This window comes from Pelobates fuscus, chromosome 13, assembly GCF_036172605.1.
Source record: "Pelobates fuscus isolate aPelFus1 chromosome 13, aPelFus1.pri, whole genome shotgun sequence".
Taxonomy (NCBI): domain Eukaryota; kingdom Metazoa; phylum Chordata; class Amphibia; order Anura; family Pelobatidae; genus Pelobates; species Pelobates fuscus.
In genome coordinates, this window is record NC_086329.1 from 20,930,442 (window position 1) to 20,953,024 (window position 22,583).

General features: G+C 47.8%; 1 protein-coding gene across 2 annotated transcripts in view; it reads left to right on the forward strand.

The window, feature by feature from the left end:
* The first annotated feature begins 19,879 nt into the window (after positions 1-19,879).
* Positions 19,880-22,583, forward strand: part of TMEM63C (transmembrane protein 63C) — a 52,094-nt gene continuing 49,390 nt past the window's right edge. For both annotated transcript variants that reach the window (XM_063439634.1, XM_063439635.1), the window contains exon 1: positions 19,880-19,961. In XM_063439634.1, the coding sequence (XP_063295704.1) occupies positions 19,945-19,961 (17 nt within the window). In that variant the 5' untranslated portion in view covers positions 19,880-19,944. The remainder of the gene's footprint in view (positions 19,962-22,583) is intronic.

Here is a 22,583-nt window from a genome sequence, read left to right on the forward strand (position 1 = left end):
TTTCTTTTATTCTTCAGCAGCAAAAGAAATATTGTACATACCGTATATACTCGAGTATAAGCCGAGTTTTTCAGCCCATTTTTTGGGCTGAAAAACCCCAACTCGGCTTATACTCGAGTCAGAGTCTGTATTATGGCAATTTGCATTGCCATAATACAGACTGGGAGGAGAGGGGTGCTGGCAGAGCTGTACTTACCTTTCCTGCAGCTCCTGTCAGCTCTCTCCTCCTCCGCGCCGTCCGTTCAGCACCTCGGTCAGCTCCCAGTGTAAGTCTCGCGAGAGCCGCGGCTCTCGCGAGACTTACACTGGGAGCTGACAGAGGGAGCTGCACAGACCGCGCGGAGGAGGAGGGAGCTGACAGGAGCTGCAGGAAAGGTAAGTACAGCTCTGCCAGCACCCCTCTCCCCCCACTGAACTACCAATGCTACTAGACCACCAGGGAAGGAGCCCCCCTCCCTGCCATGTATCAAGCAGGGAGGGGGGACGAATAAATAAATAAAAAAAAAAAAAAAGAAATAAAATAATAAAAAAAAAAATTAATAATAAAAAAAAAGGGGTATAAGGACCACTATGGGAGGGAGGGGGAAGTAAGGACCACTAGGGGAGGGGAGGGTAAGGACCACTAGGGGAGGGGTGAGTCAGGACCACTGGGGGGGGGAGTGAAGGAACACGGGGGTGGGGAGGTAAGGACCACTGAGGGAGGAGGAGGGGAAGTCAGGACATATGGGGGGGGAGGGGGCGGCAAAAATTTTTTTGCCTACGGCGGCAAATATCCTTGCACCGGCCCTGCACACACTGCATTCACACACTGCATTCATGCACACACACACTGCATTCATGCACACACACACTGCACTCATACACACACTGCACTCATACACACACGCTGCACTCATACACACACACATACGCACACACTGCATTCATTATACACACACTGTAAATAAATATTCAATTAATATATTTTTTTTAGGATCTAATTTTATTTAGAAATTTACCAGTAGCTGCTGCATTTCCCACCCTAGTCTTATACTCGAGTCAATAAGTTTTCCCAGTTTTTTGGGATAAAATTAGGGGCCTCGGCTTATATTCGGGTCGGCTTATACTCGAGTATATACGGTATATTCCATGAAAAAAGAAAAACAATTCAATCACATCACATCATAACATCGAAAGGGTTAATCAAATACCACATATGAACCAATTAGAGTGCCCCCATTACAACAAAGTCCCATGTGACCTTAAGCCACTCCTCTTTCTTTTGGTGTTGCTGATGGACACTCCAAAACTCGGTAATGAAAACCAATAATCGTGTACAGAAAAACAGTGAATCCAATAGAAGATGACATCAAACAAGATCCAACAAAACTGGATGAAAAAACTGGCCATCCTCCATTCGCACACTTGTGGGCATGCCTGAACCATTATGGTACTCCAATTGGGAAGCTGTAAGACAGAGAAACAAAATGGTAAAATATGTTCTTGGAGAATATTTTTTCCACGTTCATATTCCAAAACTATCTAACACTAAATCTTTCTCAAGTTAGTCACTCAAATGGCAATAAATTATCACATTATCACACGGCTCCAGTCCCATAACATACATAATATTCCCAGAGGCGGGTAACTTACCTCTCGTAGGTGGGATAATACTCGCCTCCGTGTCCTTTATAAAATCATGACTTTACGTCATGAAATTAGTAAAATCTGGTAATTTTATTAAAGGACACGGAGGCTCCTATTATGCTAGTTCAAAGCTGTGTGATCACTGATGTGGAAAAATTAGAAACTGGATGGAAATAAAATTCACGGAAAGTGGATTCTCTCGACCAATCGGCTGCTCGGAGAAGGTCTTCCAATTTACATCCTAATGCAAACGCTTTTGATGCCATCGCACCTCTCGCTGAATGTGCTCCGTATGTGGAAGTATCAATGCCTGCTGACGTCATGATACATTTGACCCATCGAGATAGGGTGACTGTGGAAACCGGATGATGCGGTTGTCGAACGGCCAGAAATAGGTCCGCTCGTTGGGGATCTCGGACCGCCGCCGTTCGTGCTTCATACTCTTTGAGGCAGGCTACTGGGCATAACTTACTGTTATGTAGAAAAACAGGGTAAAAAACCTTTGTGATGGACGTTTTTGTACGTCTCGATATATCAAAGGTCACCCCTTCCGGTGTATATGAGCGTGCCTGAATGTCCAAAGGGAAGGAAAAACAAATTAAAGGTAAGGTTGACTGAACAACAAAACTACAATTGTCAGCAACAGAGGAAATTTTTTGTACTTATCTGAGGCTGCAGCAGCAAAAGAGGAGTGGCTTAAGGTCACATGGGACTTTGTTGTAATGGGGACACTCTAATTGGTTCATATGTGGTATTTGATTAACCCTTTAGATGTTATGATGTGATTGATGTGATGTGATTGAATTGTTTTTCTTTTTTCATGGAATATATGTACAATATTTATTTTGCTGCTGAAGAATAAAAGAAAGAGAAAAGCATAATAGGAGCCTCCGTGTCCTTTAATAAAATTCTTAGTTAGGGAAAGCTCCACAGCCTCGAGTAAGTGGAAGCAGCATTCATACCCACCTTCAAGATCGTAAAATTTTAGATATTTGTGAAGTGTCTGGGGTGGCTTGTGTAGGAAGGGAAAAAAAGTATATTTTTGACACACTTGGAAATGCTGTTAAGGATGCTGTAGCTTCCATAGACCCAGTATGTAATTGATGCAAAAACAGATGCAATCCTGAATTCTATTTGTCTGTCCCAGGATGATTAAATATCTGGTCCACCATAGAAATTGCATTTCCACCTAGATTAATATTTAGAAGAAAGGCAAGCAGTACCATTTTCAAAACAGTGGACATAAGAGCATATACAGCAGGTTATCCAAAAAGTACAGTTAGGCACATTAGCGATTTGGAGATAAGCAATATGTACGAATGGTATGTGTAAATATCTCCATTCACCAGGCATGAAAACATCTATATCATGGATTGATATATCCTAGATTGTAAGCTTGTTTGAGAAGGCCCTTCGTTAACACTGATCTCTTTCAACATTATTATGTATGTCCTTTACATGTCAAGTATCTCCATTTTGTAATTGTGATGCTCTGAGATATATGTTGGTTCTTTATAAATGCCTATAAGCATACATTATTGTGGGCCGGAGGTTCTGAGACATATAAAACATAAACCTAGGTAATAAGATGTATTATTACACCTCTGAAATGAAACACAAATATGCTTGGGTATATATATCGTGTATAGGCTTCTATCCAATTTATGATGGACCTTCCAGGTTTATCATCTAGCTTAGTGTGATGGTGAAGATCGGCCTTCTCCTCGCTTAGATTGCATTACTCTTGGACAAAGGACTTCCCACTTTGTCCAGAGACAAGCAAACAAAACATGGTCTTGGAGAAACATTCTTGTGTTTTTGTAGTAGATCATCAAGTTTTAAAGTTGTGCTTTAAGAAGCTAATGGGGTCTTGCACACATGTAGGTAGATACGACATCCCCTCATGAGTGTAGGACTGCTTGTGGATAGGCCAGGGGTAGTCAATCTTTTAATACCTACTGCCCACTTTTGTGGAGATCTGTGATGGATAATACAGAGAGGTCCACACAAAACATGTCTCTGTAAAATGCTTTAGCTCTCTTAGTCTATCTTCCTAGCTTCTCTTAGCTCTCCATTACATGATCTCATCTTCAGTTGTGTTCCTGCTATAACTTTAGCTCTCTAGTAAATATCACTGCTGTCATCCAGGCTGGATACACCCCGATAGTCCCTTAATTTATGCATGTGTGTTATAAGTTTTTATATATATATATATATATATATATATATATATATATACACACACATACACACACATACACACACACACACACACTATATGGACAACTGTATTGGGACACACCTCGTAATTATTGAAGAACTCCGGTGAAGAGCTCAGTTAATTCAAGCGTGGTAGATTGATAGGATGCCAGCTTTGCAATAAGTCAGTCTGTGAAATTTCATCCCTGCTAGATGTTCCACGGTCAACTGGTATTATTGGAACGTGGAAGCTTTTAGGAACAGCAGCAACTCAGCCATGAAGTGGAAGACCACATAATGTCACAGAGTGCTGAGGTGCATGGTGCATAAAAGTCACCAACACTCTGCTGATTCCATAGCTGAAGAGTTCCAAACTTCCACTGGCATTAATATCAGCACAACAACTATAAAATGGGAGATTCATGGAATAAAAACAAGTACAATGGCAAGTTTCAGATCGAGTGGTGCCATGCCGCCACTGGACTGTGGAGCAGTGGAGACGTATTCCGTGGAGTGATTAATCACACTAATCTGTTTAGCAGTCTGATCGTCGAGTATTGGTTTGGCGGATGCCAGGAGAACATTGCCTGACTGCATAGTGCCAACAGCAACGTTTTTTTGTCTTCTTACTGCTAGGGTGAAGGGGCATGATATGTCTTCTTACTGCTAGGGTGAAGGGGCATGATATGTCTTCTTACTGCTAGGGTGAAGGGGCATGATATGTCTTCTTACTGCTAGGGTGAAAAGGCATGATATGTCTTCTTACTGCTAGGGTAAAGGGGCATGATATGTCTTCTTACTGCTATGGTGAATGGGCATGATATGTCTTCTTACTGCTAGGGTAAAGGGACATTATATGTCTTTTTACTGCTAGGGTAAAGGGACATTATATGTCTTTTTACTGCTAGGGTGAAGGGGCATGATATGTCTTCTTACTGCTAGGGTGAAGGGGCATGATATGTCTTCTTACTGCTAGGGTGAAGGGGCATGATATGTCTTCTTACTGCTAGGGTGAAGGGGCATGATATGTCTTCTTACTGCTAGGGTGAAAAGGCATGATATGTCTTCTTACTGCTAGGGTAAAGGGGCATGATCTGTCTTCTTACTGCTAGGGTAAAGGGGCATGATATGTCTTCTTACTGCTAGGGTGAAGGGGCATGATATGTCTTCTTACTGCTAGGGTGAAAAGGCATGATATGTCTTCTTACTGCTAGGGTGAAGGGGCATGATATGTCTTCTTACTGCTAGGGTAAAGGGGCATGATATGTCTTCTTACTGCTAGGGTGAAAAGGCATGATATGTCTTCTTACTGCTAGGGTGAAGGGGCATGATATGTCTTCTTACTGCTAGGGTGAAAAGGCATGATATGTCTTACTGCTAGGGTGAAAAGGCATGATATGTCTTCTTACTGCTAGGGTAAAGGGACATGATATGTCTTTTTACTGCTAGGGTGAAGGGGCATGATATTTATTGTTGCGGACCGTTTCAGCATAAAAGGGAATAAAATCCGTTTAGGCGATAATCCCCTTTCCAGATGCACAGGCAGCTACTGCAAACACCATTCTCCCGACTAGAGACACACGAACACTGAATCCGAGAAACCTTTTAAATTCTCCCAAGCATATGAATGCTGTAGACCATTGAATAGGAACCATACGAATAGGCTTATACTCCTAGCAGTCAACTGGAACAGCATGCAATCAATCCTTCCCCCAATAATGAGACAACACTTCACTTTGAGGGTAAAACAGGAACTCTGGACTGGCTCATCCCACCTGGCTTTTATTTCCATCTCACACATACAGGCCACACCCAGGGGGAGGCATAAAATAACCAATCCGAGATATGGTACAACCCACACATCCCCTCCCCTTAGCCTGAGAGATAATCCACTTATTATACAGTTTAAAACATAACTTTTACACAATATCTGTAACTTCAAAACCATACATCACATTCACATACAAATCACATATTCAGACTCAGCATACTTTAAACATAAACACTTCCAAAATTCAGGCAAATCCCTCCAGTGGATCAAAAGTTACATGGAAGTCCTTTTATGACCGACCGCAAGCACATTTTCTTGCCCAAAACAGTTCCATAGATTTGGGCTGTGCGGTCGGTCAATTCCTGGCATAAAAACGGCCCATTCGAAGTATGCCTGTACTTCGACTTTGGTCGAAGTGTCGAAGTGGAGTTGATGTTACGGGTCGGCGGTGTTCGAAGTTAAAATGGCCGCCGCCACGTGGTCCTTTGTCCGATACCGACAACTTCGGTAACTTCGACAGCTTCGACTGTGTCCGAAGTGCCATATACAAAAGTACCAATCTGTCCCCAAAGTATCTAAAGGGCTAGGGACAGTATTATACAATCCACATGCCCAAAAGTAGTTCTTAAAGGGTCAGTACATTATGTTAGCAGTCCATAAGCCCCAATTCAGTCCCTTAAAGGGCAATATCTCCCAGGGACCATAATCACTGGGCAGGAGGCTAGCAACCAGGCTTCTCCAGTTCTCAGTGGCGAGGTTGGTTTCGCCACACTTCTCCCCTTTACCCATTAGACTAACAGGGTACCTGATCTTCTGCCGGTCAGTGCCCTGGTTAGTCCAGCAACCCACCCACAAAACAGAAACAACAGAGCAGCCCACCCATAATAAACGGTTACTACACCTGGGGGAGGGAGAATCTTGTCCAGGTTCAGGTGCCTCACCACGGCTGTGTGGGGGACTGGTAGGCTGCCTTGGTGGGTTGCTGAGTGGGCAGAGACCAGCGGTACTCTGCCCTGGTGCCAGCACTACCACGGGAGTAGTCTGGTTGCAGCCTGGTTGCTGGAGACTGACTGTCTCCCCTGTAGGTGCATAGCTCGGCTGCCGGAGGGAGAGACCGACTGTCTCCCCTTTGGATACACCGCTTTGTGGCTGGGGGACAGGACCGACCGTCCCTACCCCTTGTGCTGTAAGTGCAGAGACTACGGTCCCATCTGCACAGTTGTGGGGCTTAACATCTCCCCTTGGTGGGTTAGGCTGCCGTGGGAGAGAGGGTGTAACAAGCTCCTCTCTCTGGACGGTGAACTGCCGCTGGGGAGAGGGGTTAGCAGGCTCCTCTCCCTGACACTCTCTCTGCTGGTGGAAAGGGAGACCAGCTGTCTCCCCTTTCCTTCTCTTGTCCTGCTGCTGGGGTGCGAGACTGACTGTCTCTGCTCCCTGCAGGACACACTGCCGCTGGGGAGGACGGACGACACCATCAGCTCCCTGGGGTACACACTGCCGCTGGGGAGGAAGGACGGCACCTTCGGCTCCCTGGGGTACACACTGCCGCTGGGGAGGAAGGACGACACCTTCTGCTCCCTGGGACACACACTGCCGCTGGGGAGGGAGGACGCTGCTCTCCGCTCCCTTCACTTCACACTGCCTTCTTGGCATATCACTTTGCTGTTGGGGGGCAGGAACAACTACCTCTGCCCCCTGTAACTCAGCCTGCCGCTGGGGAGGATGGACGACACCATCAGCTCCCTGGGGTACACACTGCCGCTGGGGAGGAAGGACTGCACCTTCTGCTCCCTGGGACACACACTGCCGCTGGGGAGGATGGACGACACCATCAGCTCCCTGGGGTACACACTGCCGCTGGGGAGGAAGGACTGCACCTTCTGCTCCCTGGGACACACACTGCCGCTGGGGAGGATGGACGACACCATCAGCTCCCGGGGGTACACACTGCCGCTGGGGAGGGAGGACGCTGCTCTCCGCTCCCTTCACTTCACACTGCCTTCCTGGCATATCACTTTGCTGCTGGGGGGCAGGAACAACTACCTCTGCCCCCTGTAACTCAGCCTGCCGCTGGGGAGGATGGACGACACCATCAGCTCCCTGGGGTACACACTGCCGCTGGGGAGGATGGACGACACCATCAGCTCCCGGGGGTACACACTGCCGCTGGGGAGGGAGGACGCTGCTCTCCGCTCCCTTCACTTCACACTGCCTTCCTGGCATATCACTTTGCTGCTGGGGGGCAGGAACAACTACCTCTGCCCCCTGTAACTCAGCCTGCCGCTGGGGAGGATGGACGACACCATCAGCTCCCTGGGGTACACACTGCCGCTGGGGAGGATGGACGACACCATCAGCTCCCTGGGGTACACACTGCCGCTGGGGAGGATGGACGACACCATCAGCTCCCTGGGTTACACACTGCCGCTGGGGAGGATGGACGACACCATCAGCTCCCTGGGTTACACACTGCCGCTGGGGATCTGGGCCGACTGCCCAGCATCCCTGTAGGGCCGGTAGAGAGACCTCGGTCCCATCTCCACCTGCCTGCTGGGGGCCTTTCCAGTACCACTCCATGCAGTCCTCTACTTTGGGTTTCTCTGGTTTGCGTTGGAGGAGGATATCGGCTACCTCATCTCCTTGACCATGTCTCACCATTAACAGGATGAAATCGTGCTTGAGATCACGTGACCTCTGGTTCTCTTCAAGCAGTTGCTGTATAGCTGCATCAACAATCACCTTCAGGGGATTCGGGCCATATTTGGCTATTCTCCTCATTACCTCAGTAGCAAACTCTACGCCTTCATATCGATAGAACATGACTGCTGGTGGGGACGCTGTACGGGTACTGGCGTTGCCCTCACTTTGTAATCCAGGAATGGTGTTGTCTGTAGCTGTCCCTCTGGTTGTAGGAACGATCCCGCCGCTTGCCACCAATTGTTGCGGACCGTTTCAGCATAAAAGGGAATAAAATCCGCTTAGGCGATAATCCCCTTTCCAGATGCACAGGCAGCTACTGCAAACACCATTCTCCCGACTAGAGACACACGAACACTGAATCCGAGAAACCTTTTAAATTCTCCCAAGCATATGAATGCTGTAGACCATTGAATAGGAACCATACGAATAGGCTTATACTCCTAGCAGTCAACTGGAACAGCATGCAATCAATCCTTCCCCCAATAATGAGACAACACTTCACTTTGAGGGTAAAACAGGAACTCTGGACTGGCTCATCCCACCTGGCTTTTATTTCCATCTCACACATACAGGCCACACCCAGGGGGAGGCATAAAATAACCAATCCGAGATATGGTACAACCCACACATCCCCTCCCCTTAGCCTGAGAGATAATCCACTTATTATACAGTTTAAAACATAACTTTTACACAATATCTGTAACTTCAAAACCATACATCACATTCACATACAAATCACATATTCAGACTCAGCATACTTTAAACATAAACACTTCCAAAATTCAGGCAAATCCCTCCAGTGGATCAAAAGTTACATGGAAGTCCTTTTATGACCGACCGCAAGCACATTTTCTTGCCCAAAACAGTTCCATAGATTTGGGCTGTGCGGTCGGTCAATTCCTGGCATAAAAACGGCCCATTCGAAGTATGCCTGTACTTCGACTTTGGTCGAAGTGTCGAAGTGGAGTTGATGTTACGGGTCGGCGGTGTTCGAAGTTAAAATGGCCGCCGCCACGTGGTCCTTTGTCCGATACCGACAACTTCGGTAACTTCGACAGCTTCGACTGTGTCCGAAGTGCCATATACAAAAGTACCAATCTGTCCCCAAAGTATCTAAAGGGCTAGGGACAGTATTATACAATCCACATGCCCAAAAGTAGTTCTTAAAGGGTCAGTACATTATGTTAGCAGTCCATAAGCCCCAATTCAGTCCCTTAAAGGGCAATATCTCCCAGGGACCATAATCACTGGGCAGGAGGCTAGCAACCAGGCTTCTCCAGTTCTCAGTGGCGAGGTTGGTTTCGCCACACTTCTCCCCTTTACCCATTAGACTAACAGGGTACCTGATCTTCTGCCGGTCAGTGCCCTGGTTAGTCCAGCAACCCACCCACAAAACAGAAACAACAGAGCAGCCCACCCATAATAAACGGTTACTACACCTGGGGGAGGGAGAATCTTGTCCAGGTTCAGGTGCCTCACCACGGCTGTGTGGGGGACTGGTAGGCTGCCTTGGTGGGTTGCTGAGTGGGCAGAGACCAGCGGTACTCTGCCCTGGTGCCAGCACTACCACGGGAGTAGTCTGGTTGCAGCCTGGTTGCTGGAGACTGACTGTCTCCCCTGTAGGTGCATAGCTCGGCTGCCGGAGGGAGAGACCGACTGTCTCCCCTTTGGATACACCGCTTTGTGGCTGGGGGACAGGACCGACCGTCCCTACCCCTTGTGCTGTAAGTGCAGAGACTACGGTCCCATCTGCACAGTTGTGGGGCTTAACATCTCCCCTTGGTGGGTTAGGCTGCCGTGGGAGAGAGGGTGTAACAAGCTCCTCTCTCTGGACGGTGAACTGCCGCTGGGGAGAGGGGTTAGCAGGCTCCTCTCCCTGACACTGTCTCTGCTGGTGGAAAGGGAGACCAGCTGTCTCCCCTTTCCTTCTCTTGTCCTGCTGCTGGGGTGCGAGACTGACTGTCTCTGCTCCCTGCAGGACACACTGCCGCTGGGGAGGACGGACGACACCATCAGCTCCCTGGGGTACACACTGCCGCTGGGGAGGAAGGACGGCACCTTCGGCTCCCTGGGGTACACACTGCCGCTGGGGAGGAAGGACGACACCTTCTGCTCCCTGGGACACACACTGCCGCTGGGGAGGGAGGACGCTGCTCTCCGCTCCCTTCACTTCACACTGCCTTCTTGGCATATCACTTTGCTGTTGGGGGGCAGGAACAACTACCTCTGCCCCCTGTAACTCAGCCTGCCGCTGGGGAGGATGGACGACACCATCAGCTCCCTGGGTTACACACTGCCGCTGGGGAGGATGGACGACACCATCAGCTCCCTGGGTTACACACTGCCGCTGGGGATCTGGGCCGACTGCCCAGCATCCCTGTAGGGCCGGTAGAGAGACCTCGGTCCCATCTCCACCTGCCTGCTGGGGGCCTTTCCAGTACCACTCCATGCAGTCCTCTACTTTGGGTTTCTCTGGTTTGCGTTGGAGGAGGATATCGGCTACCTCATCTCCTTGACCATGTCTCACCATTAACAGGATGAAATCGTGCTCGAGATCACGTGACCTCTGGTTCTCTTCAAGCAGTTGCTGTATAGCTGCATCAACAATCACCTTCAGGGGATTCGGGCCATATTTGGCTATTCTCCTCATTACCTCAGTAGCAAACTCTACGCCTTCATATCGATAGAACATGACTGCTGGTGGGGACGCTGTACGGGTACTGGCGTTGCCCTCACTTTGTAATCCAGGAATGGTGTTGTCTGTAGCTGTCCCTCTGGTTGTAGGAACGATCCCGCCGCTTGCCACCAATTGTTGCGGACCGTTTCAGCATAAAAGGGAATAAAATCCGCTTAGGCGATAATCCCCTTTCCAGATGCACAGGCAGCTACTGCAAACACCATTCTCCCGACTAGAGACACACGAACACTGAATCCGAGAAACCTTTTAAATTCTCCCAAGCATATGAATGCTGTAGACCATTGAATAGGAACCATACGAATAGGCTTATACTCCTAGCAGTCAACTGGAACAGCATGCAATCAATCCTTCCCCCAATAATGAGACAACACTTCACTTTGAGGGTAAAACAGGAACTCTGGACTGGCTCATCCCACCTGGCTTTTATTTCCATCTCACACATACAGGCCACACCCAGGGGGAGGCATAAAATAACCAATCCGAGATATGGTACAACCCACACATCCCCTCCCCTTAGCCTGAGAGATAATCCACTTATTATACAGTTTAAAACATAACTTTTACACAATATCTGTAACTTCAAAACCATACATCACATTCACATACAAATCACATATTCAGACTCAGCATACTTTAAACATAAACACTTCCAAAATTCAGGCAAATCCCTCCAGTGGATCAAAAGTTACATGGAAGTCCTTTTATGACCGACCGCAAGCACATTTTCTTGCCCAAAACAGTTCCATAGATTTGGGCTGTGCGGTCGGTCAATTCCTGGCATAAAAACGGCCCATTCGAAGTATGCCTGTACTTCGACTTTGGTCGAAGTGTCGAAGTGGAGTTGATGTTACGGGTCGGCGGTGTTCGAAGTTAAAATGGCCGCCGCCACGTGGTCCTTTGTCCGATACCGACAACTTCGGTAACTTCGACAGCTTCGACTGTGTCCGAAGTGCCATATACAAAAGTACCAATCTGTCCCCAAAGTATCTAAAGGGCTAGGGACAGTATTATACAATCCACATGCCCAAAAGTAGTTCTTAAAGGGTCAGTACATTATGTTAGCAGTCCATAAGCCCCAATTCAGTCCCTTAAAGGGCAATATCTCCCAGGGACCATAATCACTGGGCAGGAGGCTAGCAACCAGGCTTCTCCAGTTCTCAGTGGCGAGGTTGGTTTCGCCACACTTCTCCCCTTTACCCATTAGACTAACAGGGTACCTGATCTTCTGCCGGTCAGTGCCCTGGTTAGTCCAGCAACCCACCCACAAAACAGAAACAACAGAGCAGCCCACCCATAATAAACGGTTACTACACCTGGGGGAGGGAGAATCTTGTCCAGGTTCAGGTGCCTCACCACGGCTGTGTGGGGGACTGGTAGGCTGCCTTGGTGGGTTGCTGAGTGGGCAGAGACCAGCGGTACTCTGCCCTGGTGCCAGCACTACCACGGGAGTAGTCTGGTTGCAGCCTGGTTGCTGGAGACTGACTGTCTCCCCTGTAGGTGCATAGCTCGGCTGCCGGAGGGAGAGACCGACTGTCTCCCCTTTGGATACACCGCTTTGTGGCTGGGGGACAGGACCGACCGTCCCTACCCCTTGTGCTGTAAGTGCAGAGACTACGGTCCCATCTGCACAGTTGTGGGGCTTAACATCTCCCCTTGGTGGGTTAGGCTGCCGTGGGAGAGAGGGTGTAACAAGCTCCTCTCTCTGGACGGTGAACTGCCGCTGGGGAGAGGGGTTAGCAGGCTCCTCTCCCTGACACTCTCTCTGCTGGTGGAAAGGGAGACCAGCTGTCTCCCCTTTCCTTCTCTTGTCCTGCTGCTGGGGTGCGAGACTGACTGTCTCTGCTCCCTGCAGGACACACTGCCGCTGGGGAGGACGGACGACACCATCAGCTCCCTGGGGTACACACTGCCGCTGGGGAGGAAGGACGGCACCTTCGGCTCCCTGGGGTACACACTGCCGCTGGGGAGGAAGGACGACACCTTCTGCTCCCTGGGACACACACTGCCGCTGGGGAGGGAGGACGCTGCTCTCCGCTCCCTTCACTTCACACTGCCTTCTTGGCATATCACTTTGCTGTTGGGGGGCAGGAACAACTACCTCTGCCCCCTGTAACTCAGCCTGCCGCTGGGGAGGATGGACGACACCATCAGCTCCCTGGGGTACACACTGCCGCTGGGGAGGAAGGACTGCACCTTCTGCTCCCTGGGACACACACTGCCGCTGGGGAGGATGGACGACACCATCAGCTCCCTGGGGTACACACTGCCGCTGGGGAGGAAGGACTGCACCTTCTGCTCCCTGGGACACACACTGCCGCTGGGGAGGATGGACGACACCATCAGCTCCCGGGGGTACACACTGCCGCTGGGGAGGGAGGACGCTGCTCTCCGCTCCCTTCACTTCACACTGCCTTCCTGGCATATCACTTTGCTGCTGGGGGGCAGGAACAACTACCTCTGCCCCCTGTAACTCAGCCTGCCGCTGGGGAGGATGGACGACACCATCAGCTCCCTGGGGTACACACTGCCGCTGGGGAGGATGGACGACACCATCAGCTCCCGGGGGTACACACTGCCGCTGGGGAGGGAGGACGCTGCTCTCCGCTCCCTTCACTTCACACTGCCTTCCTGGCATATCACTTTGCTGCTGGGGGGCAGGAACAACTACCTCTGCCCCCTGTAACTCAGCCTGCCGCTGGGGAGGATGGACGACACCATCAGCTCCCTGGGGTACACACTGCCGCTGGGGAGGATGGACGACACCATCAGCTCCCTGGGGTACACACTGCCGCTGGGGAGGATGGACGACACCATCAGCTCCCTGGGTTACACACTGCCGCTGGGGAGGATGGACGACACCATCAGCTCCCTGGGTTACACACTGCCGCTGGGGATCTGGGCCGACTGCCCAGCATCCCTGTAGGGCCGGTAGAGAGACCTCGGTCCCATCTCCACCTGCCTGCTGGGGGCCTTTCCAGTACCACTCCATGCAGTCCTCTACTTTGGGTTTCTCTGGTTTGCGTTGGAGGAGGATATCGGCTACCTCATCTCCTTGACCATGTCTCACCATTAACAGGATGAAATCGTGCTCGAGATCACGTGACCTCTGGTTCTCTTCAAGCAGTTGCTGTATAGCTGCATCAACAATCACCTTCAGGGGATTCGGGCCATATTTGGCTATTCTCCTCATTACCTCAGTAGCAAACTCTACGCCTTCATATCGATAGAACATGACTGCTGGTGGGGACGCTGTACGGGTACTGGCGTTGCCCTCACTTTGTAATCCAGGAATGGTGTTGTCTGTAGCTGTCCCTCTGGTTGTAGGAACGATCCCGCCGCTTGCCACCAATTGTTGCGGACCGTTTCAGCATAAAAGGGAATAAAATCCGCTTAGGCGATAATCCCCTTTCCAGATGCACAGGCAGCTACTGCAAACACCATTCTCCCGACTAGAGACACACGAACACTGAATCCGAGAAACCTTTTAAATTCTCCCAAGCATATGAATGCTGTAGACCATTGAATAGGAACCATACGAATAGGCTTATACTCCTAGCAGTCAACTGGAACAGCATGCAATCAATCCTTCCCCCAATAATGAGACGACACTTCACTTTGAGGGTAAAACAGGAACTCTGGACTGGTTCATCCCACCTGGCTTTTATTTCCATCTCACACATACAGGCCACACCCAGGGGGAGGCATAAAATAACCAATCCGAGATATGGTACAACCCACACATCCCCTCCCCTTAGCCTGAGAGATAATCCACTTATTATACAGTTTAAAACATAACTTTTACACAATATCTGTAACTTCAAAACCATACATCACATTCACATACAAATCACATATTCAGACTCAGCATACTTTAAACATAAACACTTCCAAAATTCAGGCAAATCCCTCCAGTGGATCAAAAGTTACATGGAAGTCCTTTTATGACCGACCGCAAGCACATTTTCTTGCCCAAAACAGTTCCATAGATTTGGGCTGTGCGGTCGGTCAATTCCTGGCATAAAAACGGCTAAGTCCCATTCGAAGTATGCCTGTACTTCGAATTTGGTCGAAGTGGAGTTGATGTTACGGGTCGGCGGTGTTCGAAGTTAAAATGGCCGCCGCCACGTGGTCCTTTGTCCGATACCGACAACTTCGGTAACTTCGACAGCTTCGACTGTGTCCGAAGTGCCATATACAAAAGTACCAATCTGTCCCCAAAGTATCTAAAGGGCTAGGGACAGTATTATACAATCCACATGCCCAAAAGTAGTTCTTAAAGGGTCAGTACATTATGTTAGCAGTCCATAAGCCCCAATTCAGTCCCTTAAAGGGCAATATCTCCCAGGGACCATAATCACTGGGCAGGAGGCTAGCAACCAGGCTTCTCCAGTTCTCAGTGGCGAGGTTGGTTTCGCCACATTTATTCTTACTGCTAGGGTGAAGGGGCATGATATGTCTTCTTACTGCTAGGGTGAAGGGGCATGATATGTCTTCTTACTGCTAGGGTGAAGGGGCATGATATGTCTTCTTACTGCTAGGTTGAAGGGGCATGATATGTCTTCTTACTGCTAGGGTGAAGGGGCATGATATGTCTTCTTACTGCTAGGGTAAAGGGTCATGATATGTCTTCTTACTGCTAGGGTGAAAAGGCATGATATGTCTTCTTACTGCTAGGGTAAAGGGGCATGATATGTCTTCTTACTGCTAGGGTGAAGGGGCATGATATGTCTTCTTACTGCTAGGGTGAAAAGGCATGATATGTCTTCTTACTGCTAGGGTGAAGGGGCATGATATGTCTTTTTACTGCTAGGGTGAATGGGCATGATATGTCTTCTTACTGCTAGGGTAAAGGGCATGATATGTCTTCTTACTGCTAGGGTGAAGGGGCATGATATGTCTTCTTACTGCTAGGGTAAAGGGCGTGATATGTCTTCTTACTGCTAGGGTAAAGGGCATGATATGTCTTCTTACTGCTAGGGTGAAGGGGCATGATATGTCTTCTTACTGCTAGGGTAAAGGGCATGATATGTCTTCTTACTGCTAGGGTAAAGGGCGTGATATGTCTTCTTACTGCTAGGGTGAAGGGGCATGATATGTCTTCTTACTGCTAGGGTAAAGGGCATGATATGTCTTCTTACTGCTAGGGTAAAGGGCGTGATATGTCTTCTTACTGCTAGGGTGAAGGGGCATGATATGTCTTCTTACTGCTAGGGTAAAGGGGCATGATATGTCTTCCTACTGCTAGGGTGAAGGGGCATGATATGTCTTCTTACTGCTAGGGTAAAGGGCGTGATATGTCTTCTTACTGCTAGGGTAAAGGGCATGATATGTCTTCTTACTGCTAGGATGAAGGGGCATGATATGTCTTCTTACTGCTAGGGTGAAGGGGCATGATATGTCTTCTTACTGCTAGGGTAAAGGGCGTGATATGTCTTCTTACTGCTAGGGTAAAGGGCATGATATGTCTTCTTACTGCTAGGGTAAAGGGCATGATATGTCTTCTTACTGCTAGGGTGAAGGGGCATGATATGTCTTCTTACTGCTAGGGTGAAGGGGCATGATATGTCTTCTTACTGCTAGGGTGAAGGGGCATGATATGTCTTCTTACTGCTAGGGTGAAGGGGCATGATATGTCTTCTTACTGCTAGGGTGAAGGGGCATGATATGTCTTCTTACTGCTAGGGTGAAGGGGCATGATATGTCTTCTTACTGCTAGGGTAAAGGGGCATGATATGTCTTCTTACTGCTAGGGTAAAGGGCATGATATGTCTTCTTACTGCTAGGGTAAAGGGCATGATATGTCTTCTTACTGCTAGGGTGAAGGGGCATGATATGTCTTCTTACTGCTAGGGTAAAGGGGCATGATATGTCTTCTTACTGCTAGGGTGAAGGGGCATGATATGTCTTCTTACTGCTAGGGTGAAGGGGCATGATGTGTCTTCTTACTGCTAGGGTGAAGGGGCATGATATGTCTTCTTACTGCTAGGGTGAAGGGGCATGATATGTCTTCTTACTGCTAGGGTGAAGGGGCATGATATGTCTTCTTACTGCTAGGGTAAAGGGGCATGATATGTCTTCTTACTGCTAGGGTAAAGGGGCATGATATGTCTTCTTACTGCTAGGGTAAAGGGGCATGATATGTCTTCTTACTGCTAGGGTAAAGGGGCATGATATGTCTTCTTACTGCTAGGGTGAAGGGGCATGATATGTCTTCTTACTGCTAGGGTGAAGGGGCATGATGTGTCTTCTTACTGCTAGGGTGAAGGGGCATGATGTGTCTTCTTGCTGCTAGGGTAAAGGGGCATGATATGTCTTCTTACTGCTAGGGTAAAGGGGCATGATATGTCTTCTTGCTGCTAGGGTAAAGGGCGTGATATGTTTTTGCGGTGGCTCTGCCTCTTTTTTTGACCGAGATCATCAATATTTCAAAATGCCACACATTCCTCAATGAGAGTATTTGTGCTATAACAATTTAACTCGGTTATTGCTGCAGAAACGCCTCAAGTGGCTCTCTTCCTGGCAGTCACTAGAGGCATGTTAACGCCTGAAATGAAAACATCACCATTCCTGCAAAGCTGCTGTGATCTCAGTTGCTGGGTTAAAATGACCCGGACATGGAAACTAGGACCACTTCATTGAGCTACAGTGGTCTGGATGCCGACAGTGTTACTTTAAAGAACCTAACTGTCTTATAAATGTATTTGCAGCCCACAATCTCTTGATCATAGAGAGCTGGTGATTTCTTGTATCAAAGTATCCAAAGAATGCTTCTTTTTTTTTCTATTTAAAATAAATCACACAGTTACTCAAAATCAGTATTGCATCAAACAACCTGTACGCAAATCACTTAAATAAGAAAACCTGACACTTCGGTTGTCCGCAGGTGTAGCTCAAGGAAAATCGCAGGTCACATAGGTCAGTGCAATAATAGGGGGCTTAACCCCCACCCCTCCCTATACTTATTAGATACCAGTTAGTGTGGTTAAAGAAGTTTTTTGTTTGTTTTTTTTTCATTTAAAAAGTTCAAATGGAAGTTCTAGGAAGAAAACAGGTGCCTCACCTGTCAAAGAATCCCTCGGGGTAGATTCCAACCAATCTGGGTTAAAAGACTTTTGGTGGTTTTGTTTGACTCCGTAGATAGATTATAGCTTACCATGCCGCAGCCATATCTGAACCTTTTTCAGTGTACTCTCGAGGATTCAAATCAAATAAAGCTTTACATTTGCACGGATTAAATTGAGAAGGGATGTGTAGTTGGACATCCGTAATTCACACACCTAAAATTGTTGTCCAACCATCAAGAAGCAAAAAAGTTAAATGCATCTCGTGGTATGTTAGCTGGAAGCAGTTTCTGGCTATTGATGGTGTTAAAAATGGATTATCCAAAAATGAAAAGGGGCCACAGCACTGTGATACCCCAGAGGATGGAGCCTCCTCCATCGAGAAACCTTTTATTCTATGTTATTAACACATTGGGACATGTTTTAATTGCATGCTGTTACTGATGTTTTTTTGGTTTTTTGCATTTTAAAGATTCTTAATTATTTATCTTGTCGTTTTTTTAATTTTTTTATTTTAGTGATCCTTTATCTCCACTTTCAATATTAAATCCCACTTTCTGTATTTTGTTTTTATTTGCATATCTTTATTTTTATGTAGGACCTTTTTAGTATATTGTTGTCGGTGGTAAGTAATGGAATGAACAGCCTATGTCACATGGGGACAGAAAAAAGTGAAATCTGTCCAAATTCCAAAAATATATGCCCAATCCACAGTAAAATGCTGTAACTAGAGGCGAACCAACCAATAATGCTCAGACTTTGATCAAGTCCTGCAAACTAACGATTAGTAAATTAACAAAGCTTCACTCTAACCTCCAGCATTAAAAGGTGAAAAAAGAAAAAAAAATTAACCGTACACACATTGATACATAATAACACTACGTTGTTGGACCCCCTCTTTAACATTTCTGTCCAAATAAAATTGGGGGCATATAAGATCCCTTGTTTATCAATCAAAATGTCTGCTCCTCTATATATGGCAAGGGCATCCTAGAATAAGACATGTAATTGGGGATGAGACCAGCTGTACCTCCTATAAACTGTAAGCTCGTTTGAGCAGGGCCTTCTTCATCCCTTCGTTTCTGTGAGTTTTCTTGTAATTGTCCTATTTATAGTCAAATCCCCCCTCTAATAATATTGTAAAGCGCTACGGAATCTGTTGGCGCTATATAAATCGCAATAATAATAATAATACCCTCAGATGGGGTGCAGGGGGGGGATGCCAGTTAATACAAGAGTGGTCTGGAAAATGCCCTTACCTCATTGCTTGAAGTTTAAGAATAGTGGGAATATAAATTGGACAGGGGGTCCTTAAAATAATCTGCCACATTCTCTCCTTTTAGTCTCCATAGCAATCCCCAAGAGTTCTTCTAAATACCAAAAATTGGACCTTCTCATAATGCCCCACTCTAGACCACCTACCCTTCTTATATCACCATAAAGAGAGCAGGTAGTTTATTATGAGGGGTAATAACTTCCCATCACGTAACCCCTGCTACCTTCCTAGTAACCCAAAATATCCCCTTCTTTAAATACTCCATCATGGACCACCACCCTGCACCCCCTGGTGGTGGGAGAGTGATTATACAGGGAGGTGTATGGTGGTGATCTTTGATGGATAGTAAAGGTCAGATGTTGGGCTGTGAAGGGTGGCTGTTTGGTGTGAGGGCTATAAGGGGAGCAAGTGAGGTCTGATGTGAATTCTAACCCCTGTCTTACACCACCTGCCCCTTTATAATAAGGCAGATGGTGATAATGTGGACAGGTGGTGTGTTCTATGAGCCCCTCCCCTGCCGGGAGGCAGAGCCCTGCTACTGATGTCAGGGAGGAGGGACTGCACAGGCTGACTGGGAGCTTGCTGACGGTCCCTGTCTGCTTGGGGAGCTGGGATGCTGCAGGCCGGCAGGTGAGAGGTTAACCCTGTGGATTATTCCAGACAGCGGTATATTTGGGGGGGATTTGGAGGATAGGCTGGGAGTGGGATCTGGTAGTGCAGGTGCAGTGTTTGTTTTTGAGGCTGGGTCCATCGTATATTGAATGGCTCACACTCTGTGTGTGCTGGCTGTTTATTGCTGGGGCGCAGACACATTGTCAGGGAGTTCTGTGTATTTAATACAGGGGGAAGGGGCAGGATCCCAGGAGCTGACAGTTTACTGCTAGGGTGAATGGGCATGGTATGTCTTACTGCTAGAATAAAGGGGCATGAAATGTCTTATTACTGCTAGAATAAAGGGGCATGAAATGTCTTATTACTGCTAGAATAAAGGGGCATGAAATGTCTTATTGCTGCTAGAATAAAGGGGCATGAAATGTCTTATTACTGCTAGAATAAAGGGGCATGATATATATTCTTACTGCTTGGGTGAAAGGGGCATGCCAACAAGAGCTGTCTTATTCTTCTGATAAATAGGGATGTTTTAGTATTAGAGTAAAGGGGGGCTCCCAGGAGCTGTGTTATTATTAGGGTAAAGGGGGGCTCCCAGGAGCTGTGTTATTATTAGGGTAAAAGGGCACTCCCAGGAGCTGTTATTTTTAGGGTAAAGGGGCACTCCCAGGAGCTGTGTTATTATTAGGGTAAAGGGGGGCTCCAAGGAGCTGTGTTATTATTAGGGTAAAGGGGCACGCTCCCGGGAGCTGTGTTATTATTAGGGTAAAGGGGCACGCTCCCAGGAGCTGTGTTATTATTGGGGTAAGGGGCACTCCCAGGAGCTGTGTTATTATTAGGGTAAGGGGGCGCTCCCAGGAGCTGTTGTTATTAGGGTAAGGGGGCGCTCCCAGGAGCTGTGTTATTATTGGGGTAAAGGGGCGCTCCCAGGAGCTGTGTTATTATTAGGGTAAAGGGGCGCTCCCAGGAGCTGTGTTATTATTAGGGTAAAGGGGCACGCTCCCAGGAGCTGTGTTATTATTAGGGTAAAGGGGCGCCCTCCCAGGAGCTGTTATTATTTGGGTGAAGGGGCACGCTCCCAGGAGCGGTGTTATTATTGGGGTGAAGGGGCACGCTCCCAGGAGCTGTATTATTAGGGTAAAGGGGTGCTCTCAGGAGCTGTGTTATTAGAGTAAAGGGGCACGCTCCGAGGAGCCATTTTATTAGGTAAAGGAGCACTCCGTGGAGCTGTTATTATTGGGGTAATGGGCATGATCCCAGGAGCGGTCATTATTAAGGTAAAAAGGATGCTCCCAGGAGCTGTGTTATTATTGGGGTAAATGGCATGATCCCAGGAGCTGTCATTATTAAGGTAAAAAGGATGCTCCCAGGAGCTGTTATTATTGGGGTAAATGGCATGATCCCAGGAGCTGTCATTATTAAGGTAAAAAGAATGCTCCCAGGAGCTGTGTTATTATTGGGGTAAAGGGCATGATCCCAGGAGCTGTCATTATTAAGGTTAAAAGGATGCTCCCAGGAGCTGTGTTATTATTGGGGTAAAGGGGTGCTCCCAGGAGCTGTCATTATTAAGGTAAAAAGGATGCTCCCAGGAGCGGTGTTATTATTGGGGTAAAGGGCACGATCCCAGGAGCTGTCATTATTAAGGTTAAAAGGATGCTCCCAGGAGCTGTGTTATTATTGGGGTAAAGGGGTGCTCCCAGGAGCGGTCATTATTAAGGTTAAAAGGATGCTCCCAGGAGCTGTGTTATTATTGGGGTAAAGGGTATGATCCCAGGAGCTGTCATTATTAAGGTTAAAAGGATGCTCCCAGGAGCGGTGTTATTATTAGGGTAAAGGGGCGCTCCCAGGAGCTGTGTTATTATTGGGGTAAAGGGGCGCTCCCAGGAGCTGTGTTATTATTGGGGTAAAGGGGCGCTCCCAGGAGCGGTCATTATTAAGGTAAAAAGGATGCTCCCAGGAGCTGTTATTTTTGGGGTAAAGGGCACGCTCCCAGGAGCGGTCATTATTAAGGTTAAAAGGATGCTCCCAGGAGCTGTATTATTATTGGGGTAAAGGGTATGATCCCAGGAGTGGTCATTATTAAGGTTAAAAGGATGCTCCCAGGAGCTGTGTTATTATTGGGGTAAAGGGCACGATCCCAGGAGCTGTCATTATTAAGGTAAAAAGGATGCTCCCAGGAGCTGTGTTATTATTGGGGTGAAGGGTATGATCCCAGGAGTGGTCATTATTAAGGTTAAAAGGATGCTCCCAGGAGCTGTGTTATTATTGGGGTAAAGGGCACGATCCCAGGAGCTGTCATTATTAAGGTAAAAAGGATGCTCCCAGGAGCTGTGTTATTATTGGGGTAAAGGGCATGATCCCAGGAGCGGTCATTATTAAGGTAAAAAGGATGCTCCCAGGAGCTGTATTATTATTAGGGTAAAGGGCACGATCCCAGGAGCTGTGTTATTATTAGGGTAAAGGGCACGATCCCAGGAGCTGTGTTATTATTGGGGTAAAGGGCATGATCCCAGGAGCGGTCATTATTAAGGTTAAAAGGATGCTCCCAGGAGCTGTGTTATTATTGGGGTAAAGGGGTGCTCCCAGGAGCTGTCATTATTAAGGTAAAAAGGATGCTCCCAGGAGCTGTGTTATTATTAGGGT